Source organism: Mustela nivalis (assembly GCF_964662115.1).
Source record: "Mustela nivalis genome assembly, chromosome: 15".
Lineage (NCBI taxonomy): Eukaryota > Metazoa > Chordata > Mammalia > Carnivora > Mustelidae > Mustela > Mustela nivalis.
Genome location: NC_139034.1, coordinates 85870239 through 85890579, shown reverse-complemented (window position 1 = coordinate 85890579; position 20341 = coordinate 85870239). Strand labels below are relative to the sequence as shown.

Here is a 20341-nt window from a genome sequence, read left to right as displayed (position 1 = left end):
CCAGTAGTAATGTCCCCAAGTGTGACAATCAAAAATGTGTCCAGATACTGCCAACGGCCCCTGTGATTTGTATCAACCTACGATGATCGGCTGTGTACATGTCCAACTTTACCATCTATTACAAAACAGTTCATCAAATTGGTTTTACTGGTTTAAACTCTCATCAGGAGGCTGTGAGTGGCTAGCTCTTGTGCTACCTGATTTTTCTTATTGTTGCCAATGTTCTCATTTTGAAATGGTATCTAGCTACGCTTTCCATTTGCATGTCCTTAATTACTTGTGAGAATGCACAGCTTTCTGCAGGTTTGCTGCAAATCTGGGGTTTCTCTTTCATATTCAGAAGAGAACATGGGAGTTCTTTCATTCTTTAATTTTTGCAAGGATTTAAACAATTTTCTGTGCTTTGAAGGTTTGGAGGTACATGCTTAGGAATTTCCTGCGTGTGACTCCTGTGTTGTCCTGGTTCTTTTGTGGTTATTCATCTCGCTTGACTTTTCATTTCTCCGAGAGTCAGTTTCATATTTGCACGAAGGATTCTTGTTCATTTAGTGTCACCACCTTTGTGGCTATTCATACCCTGGTTTCTAGCACCAGGGGTCAAAGTGATGTTTTCATTTGCCTTCACTTCTGGATTTAGTTTTATTCCATTGCGTACAAAGGATATGCCCTGTACATCTTCGTAATGTGGGAGCTTATTTCCCTTTACTCTATGGCCTAAGAGATGATGAAAATCTTTATCATTTTATTTATTTATTATTTATTTCATCATGGTAAGTGCACTCCTTAACCTCTGTCCCCCCAACCAACTTACCTCCCCTCTGGTAAGCAGCAGTTTGTTCTCTATAGTTGAGTCTGTTTCTTGGTTTCTCTCTCTCTTTTTTTCCCTTCACTCATTGTTTCCTAAATTCCCCGTATGAGAATCATACAGTATCTGACTGATTACTTCAGGTAGCATTACACTCTCTAGCTCTATCCGTGTTGTTGCAAATGGAAAGATTTCATTCTTTTCTATGGCTGAGTGATATTCCAGTGTGTGTGTGTGTCTATGTGTGTGTGCGCGCACACACACATAGACACACACACACACTACTTTTTATCTCTTCATCTATTGAGGGACACTTGGGCTGCTTCCACAAGTTGACTTTCGTAGATAACGCTGCAATGGACAGAGGTACCTGTGTTCCTTTGAATTGGCGTTTTTATATTTTTAGGGTAAATACCCAGTAGTGTACTTCTTGGATTGTGGGGTAGTTCAATTTTTAATTTTTTGAGGAAACTCCATACTATTTCCCACAGGGGCTGGACCAGTTCGCATTCCCAGCAACAGAGCACGCGGGTTCCTTTGTCTCCACATTCTCTCAACACTCATTTTTTCTTGGGTTTTTGATTCTAGCCATTCCGACAGGTGTGAGGTGTATCTCGTGTACTTTTCATTTGCATTTCCCTGATGATGGGTGATGTTGAGCATCTTTTCATGTGTCTGGTGGCCGTCTCCTTTGGAGAAATGTCTGCTTGTGTCTTCTGCCCATTTTTAATTGAATTATTTGTTTTTTGGTGTTGAGTTAAATGAGTTCTTTATATATTTTGGATACTAACCTTTTATCGGATATGTCATTTGCAAGTATCTTCTCCCATTCAGTAGGCTGCCTGTTGGTTTTGTGGATTGTTTCCTTCATTTTGCAGAAACTTTTTATTTTGATAAGGTCCCAATATCTTCTTTTTGCTTTTATGTCCCTTGCCTCAGGAGACATGTCTAGAAAAATGTTACCACAGCTGATGTCAGAGAGAAGACTGCCTGTGCACTCTTCTAGGATTTTTATGGTTTCAGGTCTCATATTTAGGTGTTTAATCCATTTTGAGTTTATTTTTAGATATGATTGATTTTTCTAGTAAGTGTCTAAAACACAGTATTGATGTGAAAAGCTATCATTTGCTTCCCTGATATATCTTTGCTTTTTATTTTACTTTCAGGTAATTTGAACTCAAAAGCAAATGCAGCTTCAGGCCCATTCACTTTCTATGAATTTTATTTTACGGCACTGCTATTTGCGTGGACCCTCACATTAACTTCAATCTACAGATCTGCCCTCAACCCTCCTTTTACCCAACAAATGACTCTATTCTTCCTTTCAAGTGTTTATATATTCAAGACTTTCTATGTATCCCAAGTTTTTCTCACACACGTTAACATCTACTCAAGGTGACCTTCCAAATACTAAACTTTCCCTACTTCTAGACGAATGCCACACGGCTGCTCAGGCATAAAAGACGTGGGATTAGATATTTTAACAATATAGAATATGAAACAATATATATAGCAGTTTATGTAACATTTGTATAGAAAGTGGCATGTTACGTAGTACACGGTATGATCCTATAACAACACAGTTTGTCTCGGTGACCACGTTCCTGCCACCGCCGACGCGCCATCCGAGGGAGGGTCGGCGCTCGCACGGGCCCCTTTCCCTGTCCCTTCCCTCTCCTCCAGGCGGGTCCTACGCCGCCCTCACTTTCCTCCTCCCCTCTCTCTCCCTCTCTCTCGCAAGCTTCTCGTCCCTGTCTCCTTGGCAGGCCTCCCCTCCAAGACTGGGGAGAGGGGCAGCCTGGAAGGCGAGCTCGCCATGCTTGTCTGGAAGAGCTGCCGCCGAACACAGCCGAGAAGAGACGGGCCGGAGGACGACCGTGGGGCTTTCGCAAATGACAGACAGAGGAGGATGGAAAGTTCTGGAAATCTCGCACAGCCGTTTCAGAGACAGCCCCTCCTGGGCAAGCCCTGGCCACTGCCCCGCACGCAAGTGGGTCTGGTGGAAAGAACTTGATGGGGAAAGACGGCACAGCATCGAGAGCTCCCTGGGTTCCGAGCTGGACGGAGGTCTTGCCTTCGGACATTCCAGAACTTAGCAGTTTCTGCTTTCTCTTCACGTCCTTATCAGTGAAAGTGGCAGGAAAGGTAGCCTTGTGGGGTAGCCCCAAGGACGCAGGTTGGGTTTAATTTCCGTGATGTGTCCAACACGTTCCCGCCATGGCCCTGAGAAGCGTTTCTGCCATCCTTTGGGTTCGTTTCCACACAGCAAAGTGTTTGCCCTGCTTGACTTTACCTAGCCTCAGAGGGAAATTTGCAAACAGTCACGAATTTCGTGAAATATAAATACATTTCCAGGCCAGAAGGTCTTATCTGAGAATCAACTCAACAAGCTCAGCCTTTATTTAGGGCTCTTGGGGAGCCTGGGAAGGTTGGCGCAGCACCTGACCCCAGAGACGGTGGTTCTCGTTAGAGCGAGTCCGAATCCTGCAGCAGTGAGTCCCAGCACCAGAGCCGTACTCGGTCCCATGATCCCAGAATCTCTGGCAAGTCCCCAAGGGGTGTGAGACATCGCTAAATCAGACAGAGTTCTCCTGCCACTCTCCAAAGGAAGGCACGAGAGGGAAAGATGCTAAAATGCAAATGTAACTCATCATCCCTCTGTCCTCACTTAGGAAGGCCACTGGGATTTCCTCCAAGCGTCAGGCGTCACCGTGCAGCCTGTGCTCTCCAGGGACGGGAGGGACCCGTCTGAAGTGGGTCCCCAACAGCATTCGTTTGTGGAACAGTTGCTACTTCTCTCCAGAAAGTGCATTAGAAAACACAACTCCTGTTTCTCTTCTGCATGGCTGTTGGTCTCCAGACACCTGTCCCACGGGTCCCGCGTGACCCCACAAAGCTTCCCCCTCAGCCGGCATGTCTGCTTCTCTGTTCCCGATGCCTTCGCCCTCCTGGGCTCCTTGCGTCCATCTGCAGGCTCACAGCTCCTGCTTCCCGCCCCCGCAGCCGCACAGCCTCCTCACCTGCCCCTGGAGCCCTCAGTCAGGTAGATGTTCTCGACACTCCTCACACTGGCACTGAGAAGGCACCTGCCGATGGCCTGGATTTTGAGCGCTCTGAGCGGCCTCCGAGGAGTGACTGTGTCCTTTCCTGCCACCTGGCAAACAAGCGCTGTGCCTGGGGCCCGGGAGACAACGCTTCCTTTTGAGCGACTGAGGGAAAGACGAGGGGAGACCGGAGTCTCCTGGGACCGGCTGCCCGAAGCCTCTGGGTGGCGGGTCTTCTGGGCTCCCTGCCCTCTGTTCTGGAGGCCGCTGGGACACCTCTGCCCATTTCAGCTTGGAAGAGCCCGATGGGGCGCTGCCAGAGTGCAGGCCTAGGTGACAAGGAGGACCGAGGCTTGAGCCATCGGGGTGGGCGGCTGTGTGTGGGCTTCAAGCCCTGGTAGCTGCCACGGCCCACCCGCGGCAGCAGGGACCCACGAGAGGCCCCGCAGGGGAGGCCAAGAGATGGAGGCCCGCTTTGCTTGCTGGGGCTTTAAGGAGGATGTGACTTCTGCTTTAGAACGAGCACCTGACCGCAGAGCCAGGTGGGGCGGGGGGCCTGGTGGAGCCAGTCGGCACGAGGAGGCCGGAAAGGCAGGCTTGAAGAGCTTCAGGTAGGCGAGGCTGGGCACCACGCCCGGACCGCAGTGGGAAGATAGGGAGAGGGAGCCGGGTCTGCTGTGCAGGTAGGGGGCACGGCGGGGACTGGCCCACAGACAGAGCGAAGGTCAACACGGCAGGTTCTGGGAGCCCCCGACACCCTGTGGTGCGCCCCCGGCTGGCGAGCGGCTTACCCCTGGTGCAACTCTCCAGCCCACTCTCCCTTTGCTGCGTTGTAACTCCTGAAAACAAACACCCTGCAAGAACTTCATGGGTTTCAAGGTGAATCGAAGCCCTGAGAAGGTGCCCCAGAAAAGCCGTGGGAGCGCTGGCATTCCAGAATGAAACATGGCCCCCACTCGTCCTGTGCTCCCCATCCCTGCCCTCGGGGGACGCTGGGGCTGACGCTCGGCTAAGCCTCCAGAAGGACGACCCGTGCCCTTCATTCAGCGCGGCCTGGAGACCCCAGGACTCCAGCCCCCTTGCTGGACACACATGAGCTTTCGTAGCCGCCCGGAGCCAAGGCAAGAGAGGTCACGTTCAGAGCACCAGACCTGGGCCATCCCTCCTTGCCAAGAGGAGGGAACAGGAACAAGTGAGGCTGAACCCCGCGGGGTAGGACCCGTGGATTGGAGCAGACTCAGGCACTGACCACGGCCCAGCAACCTGCACTCAGGGCAGAAGGTGTGAATCGGGGGCGTGGCACACGGCGGGCCGCGTCGGGACAGCCCAGCGACATGCACCCACGCCGGGTCTCGCCGGGTCTCGCCGAGGGGGGGTGCCCATCCTCCCAGAGCCCCTTTGTCCCCGTAAGTGACCAGGCCTCAGTGCAGCAGTCAGAGCCCTTCTTCCCTCGGGGCAGCAGCCCACGGACGGCCCCGCAGCCCTGTCTGCTCCGTCCCTGAGGGCGCTGACCTCCCTTCCCGTCCCCTGGCCCCTACCTCGGCCACGGCGGCTCCCGCGGCTCCTTGAGGCTCCGCATCGCCCCATCCCCGGTTTGCTCCAGCCGCCCCCTCTTCCTCCCGGGTCGTTCTTCCTCCGACTCCACCTTGGCTAACTTCCTGGAGCTTGGAGAGCTCGCGGGCCCCGGCTGGCTCAGCGGCCCCCCGGAAGCTCCCCCGCACCCCTGACCCCGCACTCCCTGTCCCCGTCCACGCGGCCCGCCTGCCTCCTTCCGCAGCACCGAGCACCCGCCCGCTCTCGCCCGCGGCACCCACCGCTCCTCACGGGTCCCTCTGTGGGAACTTGAGCTCCAAGAGGCACGGACGCCTGTCACCGTCGCTGGTACATTGACAAAGACTGGACGAGCTCTCGGCACAGAGGAGGGTCTGAGTACACACGTGTCTGCTCTGGGCTACGTATGCTTGTCCCCAGAAACACTGCTTGGGCTCCACATAAAGGCGTCCAGAGTGATGTCATGTCTCTCCTTGTTTGGGTTCATTTCCCACAACCTGGGGCTTTCCAGCGCGGCTCTCGGGGTGTTTATTTTCAGAATTGGCTGCCGTTATCTGCTCTGACACCGAGGTCTCTTTGTTCCTGAACTCTGTCAGCGAGAGCCTTCTTACGGAATCCTGGAGGAAGCAAGCCTTCCTGCCACCTGCCGCCTGCCACCTGCCGCCGGTCATTTAGGGCCGTCAGGTCAGAACCTTTGATGAAATACACCCCGCAACCTCTGGGTTTATATACACAGAACTTGGTCCAGGTAGGACGCTGGCTGCCTCCGTCTTCCCAGCTGGACCCACAGGTCACACTGCGGGTGTCGTGGGGGTCAGGCGCCTCAAAACGGAGATTGGGGGGCTGGTGGCGTGACTGCCCCGGGCAGCAGCCGTGTGGAGCCTGGGGAACAGAACCGGCCTGAGGGGTCGTCCGCGTCAGGGAAGGAAGGCATCCAGGAGGCTCAGGGAGCTTCGGGCAGGGGCACGGAAGCCTGGGGTTGCCGGGGGAAGGGGGTGCAGAGGTCTGCAGGGGACTCCCCAGAAGCCCGGACTGGGTCATCTCGGTTGGAGAGTGCGGCAGATCGCCCAGGGCTCAGGGGGTCTCGCTCGCAGACGCACCTTCTTGCAAACATTTGCCTCATGTGTTCGTCCCAGGGCGCACATGTTTTAAGACGCTGGTTCCCGGACGGCGACCCAGGCCTTGACGGCTGGCGGAAGAAGGTGCCGTCGCTGTGTGGGGAGGCCTCCTGCTGCCGAGAGCGCACCCAGAAGAGACACCACGGTCCGAACAAAGTGAAGAAAATGTCAGGTAACAGCTCGCAGGTCAAGGCCCACCCCTCGGTCCCGAGCTCAGTCTCCAGCTGCAGGCCGGGAAGGACCGGCTTGGGGGTCAGTCCTGTAACATACCAGGGCTCAGGGCTCTGCGCGTCCACGCGTGGTGCGGTTCGCAGAAAGTCCTGCCCCGGCGGACTCCCCAAACAAGCAGAACACAAGGCCCGATGTGCTCGGCCTGAATCCTGAAAATTCTGAATCTGCAGGAGCGCGGGACTGAGAGGGCGGAGGGGCAGGGATGTGGGTGAGCAGAAGAGGAAGTGAAAGTGGGGAGGCTCCGGGTCGTGGTGGGGGGCCAGCGGTGGGGTGCCGGTGCAGAGACGGGGGAGCGTGGGTGGAGGGGGGCGTGAAGCAGGCCCAGGGGGTGGGCTGTGGGGGGGGATAGGGGTGGAGGGGGAGGCTACGGAGGGGGAGGCCACGGAGGGAGAGGGTGGGTGGACGGGAGGAGTGGGAAGGAAAGGGGCTGGTGGGGGGCGCGGCAAGGTCAGGGGTAGGCGGAGAGGGTGAGCGGAGGGGAGGGGTGGGGACGAGGGGAGCCTTTGGGGGCCCGGGGAGAGGGACTGGCCAGAGGTCAAGCTTCTGTCTCCTGTCCCCGCCTGTCCGCCCTCACCACACCCCAGTCGCACCAGGAAGAGGGACAATGGTCGTCAGTGCCCTGGGGGGCTCCGGCCGCTGCTGATGCGCACGCGGCGTCCCTCCGGGGGCTGCAAACCTCGCGCGGCTCTTCTTCAGCTCTTGCCTGTAACCGCTCACCTGCTATTTGGAGATCAGCATGTGAAAGGCGGACATGGGACGTATTTAAGGGAGGCCTGGGCAAAGCCACGGGACACAGGATGATCCCGTCCATGTTGTCTTGTGTCCGGCCGCGCAGTGGGAGGGGTGAGATGACGCGTGTCAGGTTCTCAGCACACGCGAGTGTGGGGTCAGTCGAGGTTTTAATCATCCGTCCCATGTGCTGCTGGAGCGGCGGGGCCTTTGCAGAAGGAGCAGCGCTCGCTTCAAAGAGCCCCTTCCTGTCTGCGCCCAGAATGTAGCGTCAGATTTGCACGCACACTCACACACACGCGCACATGCTTTCACAGGGGTCCACACAAGCATCCATATCACGGTCCCGGTTAAACCCCACCCCGCCTTAGACCGGGCGCACGCCTGCCTGGACCCTCGCGCGATCCACTGGAGGAGACCCCGATCGCTGACCGAGCTCCCGTTCCCAAATCCTACAAGGTCGTCACCTCCGGTGATTAAATAAATGCAGGCTTTTTGACTTGAAGGAATTTTTTTTTCTGATTCTAACCGGTACAGAATGACAAAGCATTTGAAGCATTCAAATTGATTTTCTGCCCCAGGGAAAATGTGAGAAGGGAAGTTTTCCAGAGTGTTTAGGTTCTGTCTTAGGTTGTAACACGACACGCTCTGCTCTCCCTGCTGTAAGGGGGGGGGGGACAGTGGAGTGGCCCCCTCTGTTGCTGGTGGGAACGGCAGCCCCGCGGGGCCGGCCCCCTGCACCCCTCCCCTCCACATCTGCTCTCAATCACCCTCCCTTCTTCCAAAGGCTGTGCCGACTGTCCAAAGATGCACCTAAATTTCACAAATGAAACATGTCCGAGTGAGGGCCAACCGACCTGCAGACTTGACGCACACCAGGAATGCAGGGCACACACACAGACGGGGGGGGGGGGCGACTTCCCAAGGTCCCAGCCCTTCTGAGGGAGCCAAAGCTCTCATGTTAACTCTTGCAAAGCAATGACTCTTTCAGGTACTCACACAGGACACTGTCACGGGTCCTCCCAGCGCACCGGAGAGGGCTGGCCCTGCTCTGCGAGCTCCTGCGGCAGCCCCCCCAGGCCACACGTGTGCACGGCCCCGCGGAGGCCGGCCCCCTTCGCAGGAGAGCGCGGGCAGGCACAGCAGCCTGCAGGATTCCCCCCACCGCCGAGGCAGGGAGGGGGGCGTCTGATAAGAGTGCTTTGTCACTGACTATTTACCAAGTGCGAAACACGGGCACCCCCTTGCGAGCGCACAACCCCCCTGAATGTCAGCAAGGGCAGGATGAGACTTCAGAGGCCACCTCGGTGTGGGATTTTGCTAACCGTTCCGCGCGCGTATTGATTTCGGCAATGTGGTTCCATCAGCCGGACAAGGAACAGCATCTTGCCTTCCACCAGGCTGTGGCTGTCCCAGGCTTCCTGCGAACTACCAAGGGCACGTGGAAGACCTCTGGGGAGAGTCCGCGTGGAAAGCACCGATAAGAGAGATTTTACGGGGCGTGGTCACTGACTCAGTGAGGGGGACGCCAGCCCAGAGCAGACGTGGCTGGAGTTCGAGGGACGGCTCACCCGGGCTCACCTGTCCCACGGAGATGGTCACTCCACCTCTGACCCAGCGCAGGCCAGTACGGGACCGCCAGGTGCCAGCAGCGGACGACACGGTCAAGCAGGGATGGGAGAGATGGCGGGACCCCTACTCCCTTGGCCTGACGTACATGGTGGTTGGGAAGCAGGTCACGCCTGAGTGTGGGAGGCGGCTTGCTCGCCGCATGGTAGGTTTGAAAAGAGGAAACAGATTCTGTCTCTCACACACACAGGACAGGGACCCAGTCCCTGTGAAATAACAGGGAGTCACCAAGCAAACACCTGAGTGCGGTCTATGGCCCTTCTCCACAAGCTTCCTCAGCCGGCCAGAGCCACACCTGCAGAGGACAGCACCCCGCGGGCGCAGTGATGGCCTCCGGACCCGCGCCGGCCGCGTCTTGACAGAGTTCTTCATAATTTAGAAGGCAATGAAACAATTCTTATTTGTGAGGCGGAAATAATCCTAAATGGAGAGAGACAGAGATGAGAGAGACGACGGGGTCAGGAGGGACGGAGGCTCTCGGCAGTGGGGTCTGTGTCAGGCACGACGGCACGCGTGGGGGTCACCTCCAAGAAGGGTTTGCCCGGTGGTCCTGGAAAACACCACGGCCGTGGTCCCACACCCACACACACACCGGAGGACACAAGCCCCAACTCGTCATCCCAAACTTGTGGACATAAATAGGCTCTCCTAGTCACATTTTTTAATAAATTAATGTAATGTGTATATTCCCAATAAGGTTGGCCGTGCGCCTTCATCAGATATTTTAACTCTGGGAGGAACCGTACGGATACCCCCAACAGGCGAGAACTGCATGAAGATTATAAACACACTCGTGTCAGTTCACGCCTGGATCCGCCTCAAACGCGCCCAGGTGGCTAGTCTGTTCACCAGCACACGAGTCACAAATGCAGTCCTGGTTTTCAGGACAGTTTGTACTCGGGAACCATGGAGAATCGGTGAAAGCTGTCTACCACACGTTTTTACATTTAATTCACTGACTAGGAAAGCAAGGGGCAGAGTATTTAACTCTCCTAATATGACAGTGGATTTCCTTTCCTTTCCTCCTTTTTTATTTATTTATTTGAGAGAAAGAGAGAATGAGAGCGAGCGAGCGCGAGAGGGGTGAGGGTCAGAGGGAGAAGCAGACCCCCCCGCTGAGCCGAGAGCCTGATGCGGGACTCAGTCCTGGGCCCCTGAGACCGTGACCGGAGCTGACGGCAGCTGCTCGGCCAACGGAGCCCCCCAGGTGCCTGGGTTTCCTTTTTCTTAACTGAAAGATAAGCACGGTGACTAACCACCTAATGTCGACGGAGCTTATTTCTTCTTTTAGTATAAAACTAGACCTTCCCTTGATGGATGCTCAACTCCACTCTGAGACAAGAGTAGAGAGAATCTCAAAAAACAGGTGAACAATCTCTTCCTTCAAATTCCTTATGGCCTCACCAGCCCTGTTTCCTCGGATCACCGAGAAGACTTTATTTGATAGGACAGAAAAGCAATATCTATGAAATATTTCTGAGCTAGGAGGTTTCATAGCTAAGTGGTACTTACCAAATACTCATCGGACATGAGTGTGAAGCACGAGATTGAAAGGGCAGGGAAATAAGTCTGTGCAGACAGGATGGCGGGGGGGCCAGACCCCGCCACGGAAGAGAGAGGATATCAGAATGGTCAGCGCATGGTATTGCATTCAGAGAACAAAGATGGGGGGCGCCCGAGTGGCTCAGTCGGTCAAGTATCCAACTCTTGATTTCAGCTCGGGTCGTGATCTCAAGGTCGTGACATTAAGCCCTGCATCAGGCTCTGCATTGGGCATGGAGCTCACAGGGGATTCTCTCTCTTCCACCCTCACCCCTGCTTCTTCCTGAGGTCCTGAGTGCACCCTTTCTCTTGCTCTCTCTCACTCAAAAGTAATAAATAAAATCAAATAAAGAACACAGATGTGAGAATATTAGGTATCTTATCTTCTTTTTGTACTGGTGACTGGGAAAGTAAATACAATCCAACTGGCATTTCAAGGAACAGAAACAAAACTCTGAAAAGAGTGATAGGCTGATTACGCTGAGAAAAGATAGGTTTTCATCACATGATGAGAGTGCAGAGAGTGGAATTAATGTTTCAGAACAGACCGTCCATTTCTAAGTGCTAAGGCTGGGTCTCTCTCTCCCCAAATGGACAGACAGTGGTCAGTGGTAAGCTGTTCCTCACTTGGGTTCTGGAGATGGACCCTGGTGCATCTGAGTGTCTGAAGTCCCCAATTCCTTTCCACTCAGCCCTGGGCAGTTGCATATCCTGTAGATCTCAGTGTGCTCATCGATAAAACAGGAACAATATCAAGATCTACATCACAGAACTGCTAAAAGAATTAAGTGAACTAATATAAGTAATTACTGAGCACTGTGTCTGGGACTTTCTGTCCTTGGAACATTTAATACAGTCTTACAAGTAGCTTCTTGTTGGTTTTTATGCCTACTCATAAATGTATGCATGTTTATTCATACGTGTGAGTGCACCCTTAAGATTCTGACCATGCTAAAATCTGAAAAAATCTGAAGTGTCAGATTCAAAATCTGTCAAGAAAATCTGAAGAGAAAAGAACTATAAAGTTGAATTTAGCAAATGATGTTCTTGCTCTAGTAGAGGCACTACAAGTTCTCTGTGATGGAAGTTTACATACCCAATAGTTTTTTTTTTTTTTTTAAGATTTGTATATTATTTGTATATTTGACAGGCAGAGATCACAAGTAGGCAGAGAGGCAGGCAGAGAGAGAGAGGAGGAAACAGGCTCCCTGCTGAACAGAGAGCCCAATGTGGGGCTTGATCCCAGGACCCTGAGATCATGACCTGAGCTGAAGGCAGAGGCTTAACCCACTGAGCCACCCAGGTGCCCATTAATTTTTTTTTAAGATTTTTTAAAATTTATTTATTTGACAGAGATCACAAGTAGGCAGAGAGGCAGAGAGAGAGGGAGGAGGAAGCAGGCCCCCTGCGGAGCAGAGAGCCCGATGTGGGGCTCGATCCCAGGACCCTGGGATCACCACCCGAGCCGAAGGCAGAGGCTTTAACCCACTGAGCCACCCAGGCGCCCCAAGGTGCCCATTAATTTCTAAACTATTTATAAATTAATGGAGAACTGAACAGATCAGAGTTCAAATATCACCTCTGCTCCATGCTGGTTGACCAAGGAACCACAGCCCTCAGGCACCCCATCCGCGACACAGGGAAATCGGTTACGACCTTCCAGAATTATCAGGAGCAGACAAAGAGAAAGATCTGCGGGAAGTGTCCAGTCAGTGACGGCTTTTGTTAGTTTTGGAAGTATCACAGTGGCAACCATAAGGGTACCATCAATTAAAAATATATATATATATGTCACCATGTAACAACCGTCAGTGTCTTCAAGCAGAAATCTGAATTTTTGAGGTATACTCAGACATCAAAATTCTCATAGACAAGCTACTTAATAATATTGTGGATTGGTGAGTCATAATGTTTGGGGTCTTTAAAATATATATGTTTTTAATTTATTTCATTTTAGAGAGGGAGCGCAAGCGGGGGCAGGGTAGGGGAGAGGGAGAGAGAGCCTGAAGCCGAGCCCTGAGCCCAGCAGCGGCCTTGATCCCACAACCCGAGATCCGGACCCCACTGGCAACCCAGAGTCAGGTGCTCAAACAGCTGAGCCATCCGGCTGCCCTTCACAGTATTGTTTTAACTTTAAACCCCAAAACTATCTGGGGGGGAACGTGCATAAAACAGGAATTCTATGGCGAAGCCTCACCGCTTCGCTCGCAGGCCCCGAGGTCGGTCTGCACCGCTCGCGGGCTTGCACAGTCTGGTCAGGGAGACCCGCAGCTCGGCCGCGGGGCACAGCTCAGCCGCCCGGGCTTCCTGCGGGCACCTGCACCGGGGGGCCGGGCACCGGGGGCCCCTCCTCGGGCGGCAGCGCGCGCATCGCAGGCTCCAGGGAACAGGCCTCGCGCGGCTCCTCCCCGGCGCCCGGATGCCCCGTCGGCCTCCGCCCTCGAGCAGCTGCGGTCCTGCGCGGCCTCGCCTGGGCGCCGGCCCGACTCGGACGCGGGCAAGAAGAGCCCGCGCTTCCTCCCCAGCGTCCCCGGGACGGGCAGGCGGGGGCTGCGCGCGGGACCTGCTCCCCACGGAGGGAAACACGCAAATAAACGGTGTAAACGGGGGTGGGAGAGACGGGGGCAGAGGCGGAGACGAGGTGCTCGGGCCGAGCAAGCGAGCGAGGCCGCCCCGCCGCCCCCTCCTCTGCTTCTCCCGCTTCTCCCTTCACCGCGTCGGGCAGGGCATGCGCCGCTCGCGGGCACTTCCAGGGCGCGGCACGCGTGGGGCCGCGCACACCCGACTCTTCGTCCCCTAGACTTACCAGCTAAATGTCTTTGATTCAGTCACATATCCGTGCTGCGGACTTATTATCAAAAACAATTTAGAATACTTTCCCACTGGGTTCTGAACACTAAAGAGGGAGAGCCTGGTGCCTGATAACCGTGTGGTTTTTGGTTTGTTTGCTTGGTTTTTGGTCTTCCCTCTCTCTCCCCTTCTGGGTCCGTACCACTCAAGACTAAAAAGAAGGAGCCCCTGCCCTCGACTCCGTGCTACTGGCTTTCCACAAGTGGAGTTTACCTGACCATTCCCAGAGGCGACCTAACCCTTTCTATGCTCCCCGTATTACAACCTTCTGCTAAGATAATGCAATCTCTTATGGCTTAAGATTTTCATTATGCCACCTGACAAAGAAGTAACCCCAAATTGCTTTCTAAGGTAGAGGTGACAAAGTCTACAATGTCCTAAGTTAGTTTTTTGCTTCACTTATTTTAAATTAAAAAAAAAAAAAAAAAGTGCACAAACACTGACCTTGTGCTTTCACTTGTATTTTCCTTAACGATGTCCTTGACACAAAGTTGCAAAGGCAACGCTTGCCAATTTATAGGCAACACTGCCCTGAACACAATATAGGGTTAAGTCTAGAGTCAGTAGGACTTGGACTCAAATCTGGCTCCTGGCTGACCTGTGTGTCTTCCTGGCGGGGTCTGTCCCATGTGGATGTGGTCCTGTACCCTCTGCTCAGCTCCAGGTGAGAATTCAAAGGCACAAGGAAGATGACACTAGGACAAGGTCTAGAACATGACTGGTGCTGCTCCTTAAGCTGTATGTACTGCAATGGTGATTACTACTAGGCTAACTAATAATAGGGGTACCTGGGTGGCTCAGTCTGTTAATCATCTGCCCTTGGTTCAGGTCATGGTCCCTGGGTCCTGGGATCAAGCTCTGCATCGGGCTCCCTGCTCAAGTGGAGAGTCTGCTTCTCCCTGTCTCCCTCTCCTACTCACACACACACTCTCTCTCTCAAATAAATAAGTAAAATCTTTTTTTAAAAAGGTAACTAATAATAGAGTCCAGCAGAAATCAATTTGGGTTCCTCTTATCTTGAAACTTTGTGTTGGGAGGGCCTTCAAGATTTGCTTGCCCAAACTATGTGGCCAGATCAATCTTGTACTGTATCACAAAACCCAGAAGAGTCATCCTCAAAGAATATTTAAGTTGACCCTCACCTATGTTTTAATTATGAGAGACTTTCTCAGAGGAAGTTAAATGTGCATAATAAAATCCTTAGCCAAAAAAAATAAATAAATAAATAAAACAAAAGGAACCCTCCCGGAGAGTTCATTGCCACAGCGTCTCCTGTGACAGGTGTACTCTCAGGCAGCAATCACAAGTTCAAATACTCGATGAGTCAGAGTTTCCTTTTCCTTTCACTAACACACAAGGTTAGAAACAGGTCACACGCTCTGAGTCAACGGCTGCTTTCGGCTTATAATTCAAAATCTGACCTTTTCTGAAAATGCTACTACGCAGCATCACAGTCCCTTGCATCGCGCACCAGTAGGAGGGAAGACTAGGGATAACTGGTCTGCATTCCAGAGCCCAGCTGATCTGGGACTAAACCCATAAAAGCTGTTTCAAGGAGGCTGAAGATCAGCCATTAATGACTCTTTCTAACTTTGATTAAAGCTCCATTGACATGAACACCGAATGCTGTACAAAGGAGTTCGAAATAGAACTTCAAAAACAAACAGCCAGGAAAGAAGTAAATCATAGGAGGAACCATAAATTAAAACAAAACAAAAACAAAAATCTTCTTTCTTCTTTTTTCCCCTCCCGACCCTGTGGAGAGTGCGCCATCTAGTGGGAACTCCTGATAAACGCAATCTTCTTTCCAGGGCTTCCCGTGTTCAGACGTGTTTTCCTTGTCACCACTGTTGTTTTTTTTAACAATCTGTACGGGAGGATCCTTATGCAGAGTCTTACAAATCCTGCTCCCATGCGGCTCAGCGACAGGACCTCACGTCTGTACCTTGTACATCCCCCAGTTAAGCAAGAGTGCTATCTGCTTGTTCTAGGTACCCTTCCAACTCCAGAAGCCGCAAAGTATTTTTAGGGGCATTTTTCACTGAAATAAACCTCCATAAATTTTCATGTGAGACTTTGAAAACTTTTAGTTCCAAAAACAGAGTCAAAGTTTTAAACACACACACACACACACACACACACACACACACACTTTTGTAGCTTTAACTCTAAAGCGTCATCTCCAATGTTTCCTTCCCCTTGGAGTTCAACGAGGTGAGGGCAGAGGATGCACCCGGAGCCTGCCGCCGGCTCCCCGCCACTGCTACGTGTGCTTTTCCTGTGTCCTGCAGATGGTGAGCGGGTCTTAACGGAGAGGACAAAAGGTGCATCTGGAGGAAGCAGGCTCGCAAGTCTTTGCAGCATCGGCCTTAAGACCCAACATACTTCATGGACGTCACCGCACGAGTTGCCCTGTGGCGTGGGCATTGATAACGAAAGGCCTGTTCCGACGGTCTATTTAACAGAGATAGCGGCACCTTTTTAAAGAGAATCAGATCAGTAGCTGTGACAGTCGCCACAGTCCTCTTCACAACAGTATGTGTCCAGACACTGATCTTTCCCGGATCTACTGAACGCTGATTTTAAGGAGGAAACTCGGAAGGGCCACCGATTGGTGATGAGTTAGAAAGGTAGCAACTTGAGATTCATACTGCTGACTGCAAACAAGTCAAATGATTTAAAAAATTACGGTCCTTAAGGCACATCCTTACCAAATAAAGATTAGACCCCAACCCCAACTCATGTATCAGACAACTAGGAACTCCTCGAGACTTGTCAGCACACGGTAAAGAGTGAGAAGACCCACACAGCACAACCAGCGTGATGTATGCCTTGTAACTTGCAAAACAGCTTGCTTTATTATGAAACATATGTACATATTATGTACATTGTCATTGTACAAATGTTCCAATTGATATTTTTATGAATCTGGGGTTGTGGTGTGTATTTTTTATTGAGGAATGTTGTTTTGTTCCCATTCGATATTTAGAATGCAATTTAATAAAATAAACTCTTTGTTCAAGGGCCTTGAATGATTCATGATTTTCTGAGTTCTTTCCTGTTGGAGCTTCTCACAAAGCAACCCCTGACTGTTTGATTTTCTAAATAGCCTGAGTGATTCCAAACTCTCTTTAGCAAAGAGAGATGAATGCTACAACTGGACCTTAAGAAAGAAAAGCTTGTTTTCTCCCCCACGCTCACACACTTGGAGTGACGGGTCCAAACCTCAGAACCAGAAGTTCAACTGTTTCTTTGCCTGGCAGATTAGACTCTGCTCCTTAACTCTTCAGGGGTCTACGTCGAAATACTAAGCACACGTGTGCAAATACACACAGACACACTCCCTAAACCAATTATCTGCTATCGACGTGGAGTTCTTACTTGGAAGCAAGATTCTGAACATAGAAATCCACCAGACATTTCTCCCTCGAGCCTCCTCTTGAACCCCTGACCCAGGGGTTCCCATCTGATGCTTTTCCTCCCAGGGAGAACGTCTCCCACTGGAGATGCTCTGTGTCGCCAAACAAGGTCTAATTCCAGGGACTGGGTTTGTAGCGCTGCTGTTAGAGGCCATATTCTCTTTGGCACGAGCTTCTTTACAGTTCTGGGTTTGATTTCCTCCTTTATGAGACGAGAGGATTTGATTTAAAAAAACAAACAAACAAACAAACAAACAAACGTTTCTGTACCCTAGGAACTTCAAATTTCCATTTCTTTTTTTTTTGTTTGTTTGTTTTCTTTTTTTTTTTATGACTTTCATTTCTTTTTTTGTTTTCTTTTTTTAAAATGACTTTTAACTGAGCTCCCATGCTCCAGTACTGGTGTTTTTTCTTTTGAATTTCTGTTGTTTTGGGAGCAGAATAGACCCCCGAAATCCTTCGTTTTAAATAAGACACAAATTTGATAAGGTCTTAACCTCTCGACCACTCTTCCCCATTCAACGTGATACACTGTACCTACACCCCTGGAGGTAATACCTTCAGAGAAGTGGGATGAGAGTAGTTTAGAATGTCACGGTGAGTTAGCAAAGGGCAAATTTATCCTATTGCCTGGCCCTGTGCCGCACGGGCAGTCCCACATCACAGCAGTGGCCACCAGGGAGGCCGCCCCGCTGCCTCTCTGCCCTGTTCCAGGAGCTCAGCACCCTTGAGATCCCATCACCGCTCCACACCGCTCACCTCTCCCATTGGCATCTCCACTCTGCAGCCCCACAAACTTCTCTACCTTGACGTCTTAACCAGCAAGACCCATTCTCCACCCAGCCCCGGATCTACCAGGGAGCTCGGGTCAGTGCGCCCAGCATCCTCTTGCTCCCGTCTCCCACCTGCTTCTCTCCTGAAGGGGGCTGACTCTCCTCACTGTGTCCTTCTCCTTCTGATCCAAATCTGGACCCCTCTTCTCGGGGAGATGCATTGGATAGGGCAGGCGGCAGAAACGCACAGGACGCAAAGACATTCCACAGCTCACCCCTTTCACGGCTTCCTCTGCCCCCGTCCCATCCTGTGACCAAGACACCTGCATCCGAGCCAATGCTTTCTGCCTCTGGAGCAGAAAATGAGCTCTCCAGTTTATGCGTGTGCTGTGTCTTCATCCTTCATGCAATTTCATCGGTTACTAATGAGTAACGATTGCCAAATAACACTTCCCATTATTTCAAGACTGCCAAAGGTTAGGAATGCATAACTCATGTTCTATCCAAAATACCCGAAGGAATATAAAAGTTTATAATGCACTAATCATTTAAATCTGATTTGACAACTAGGAAAACAGAAACACAGCTTCATACACGTACACAGACACATGCTCAAGCCCCAGCATTCGGTAATACGCTGTTACAATCTTGTTTCACTGAAGGTTGTAACCTAACAGTACCCAATTATTCCTCTGACTCACCACTTCTTCTCCAAAAAATAAGAAGAAAAGTTAAGACTGCTAAAATGCCATCACAACTGGAAGACAGAATTACTACATAGAAAACACGCAGTCACTTACCGGTGTGCACGTAAATTACTCAGATGAAGTCCATATTTTTCCTCAGCAGATAGTCCATCCATCAACAAGTAGAAAATGAGGAAATTGCTCTGGCCAAGCGGTTGTGAAACCAGTCTGGATTTCTCGAGCATATATGTATAAATTCTGGCTGGTTAAAGCAGAAACAAAAAGTGACCCCATTAAACGGCATTACTAGTTCCATTTCCATACATTTACACAAACTAATTAATTGCAAGAGATAATAAAACAGCCATTTTCAAACACAGGACTTTTTGAAAAATATCTTTAGGCTCTATTTTTTAGAGCAGTTTTTAGGTTTGCAGAAAAATTTAGCAGAGAATCCTGAGAGCTCCAACGTATCCGGTCTCTCCTCGCCAATGCATGGTTTCCCCTTTAGTGACATCTTGCACGAGGGCAGTAAATTTGTGAAAACCGAGGACCCAACACTATTACTTCATTATTAACCAGTGTCTGTAAAAATATGTTGGTGTTCCCTTTTTGCGTTGTACACTCCATGGGTTTTAAGAAATCCGTAATACCACGTGTCCAACACAGATTTATTTCGTTGCCCTAGAAGTCCCAGGCTCCACTACTCTCCCCACCTGCTTCCCTAACTCCGGACACCCACTGTTCCTCCATGTCTCCGTCCATTTACCTTTCCCAGCACGTTGTGCATTTAGAATCCTGCAGCATGTGAACTGTGCAGGTTGCCATCATTTCTGTCCCTTTCACTCAAGAATATGTATTTAAGGTCTTCTTTGTCTTTTCACGGCTTGATCGTTTACTTCCTGTAGTCCATCATAGGCACACAGGACGGCTCATTTATCTACTCACCTATTAAAGGACATCCTGGTTGCTTACAGTTTCGGCAATTATGAATAAAGCTGCTATAAACATTTGTGTCCACATGATGTGCGGACATAAGTTTTCCACTCAGTTGGGTAAACACCGAGGCACGTGATTCCTGGATCGTATGGGAAGACTATGTTTAGCTTTGTAAATACCACCAAACTGTCTTCCAAAGTGGCCGCACCATTTTGCATCCCCACCAGCAATTAACCAGGGTTCCTATTGCTCCACGTCCTCTGGCCAGTAATTAGTGTTGTACGCGTTCTGAATTTCAAACATTCTAATATTTTTGCAGTGGTATTTACTTTTTGTCCTAACTCACATTTCCTAGATCGCCTATAATGGGGACCATCTTTTCATATGCTTATTTATGTTCTGTTTGTGTATCCTCTTTGGTGAGGTGTCTAGACATTTTGACCATTTTTTTTAAAGTGGGCTGTTTGTTTTCCTGTTGCTGAGTACTAAGAGCTTATCGCAACTTTTGGCTAACAGTCTTTTATTCGTTGTGTTTTTGCCAATATTTTCTCCTTACCTGTGGTTCATCATTTCATTCTCTTCACAGTGTCCTGCACTGAACAGTTGTTTTTAACTTTAATGAAGTCCAGCTTACCAATAGCTTACCAATTATTCCTTTCATGGATTGTGTTTTAGTGTTGTATTGAAAAGGGATTGCCAAACACAAGGTCCCCTAACAAAAATTTATCTTATATTATCTTTTAAGAAGTTTTACAGTTTTGTTTTTGCAGTTAGATTTATGATCCATTTCGAGTCATCTTTTTTTTTTTTTTTTTGCATGTGAATGTTGTGCTGTTCTCGCATAAACTATTGAAATGATCATTTCTCCATTGAATTACCTTTGTTCCTTTGTTAAAGACCAGTTAACTGCATTATGTGGATCTGTTTCTGGTCTCTCTGTTCTTTCCCATTGTTCTAACGTCTGTTCTTTCACCAGCTCCGCACTGTCCTGATCCCGACAATTTTAGAGTAAGTCTTGAAGCTGG

The 20341-nt window shown here is 50.7% G+C and overlaps 1 protein-coding gene across 3 annotated transcripts in view; it reads right to left on the bottom strand.

The window, feature by feature from the left end:
* MYO16 (myosin XVI) overlaps nt 1-20341 on the bottom strand; it is a 574710-nt gene that overhangs the window by 234070 nt on the left and 320299 nt on the right. For all 3 annotated transcript variants that reach the window (XM_082701002.1, XM_082701003.1, XM_082701004.1), the window contains exon 16: nt 18492-18639. In XM_082701002.1, the coding sequence (XP_082557128.1) occupies nt 18492-18639 (148 nt within the window). The remainder of the gene's footprint in view (nt 1-18491; nt 18640-20341) is intronic.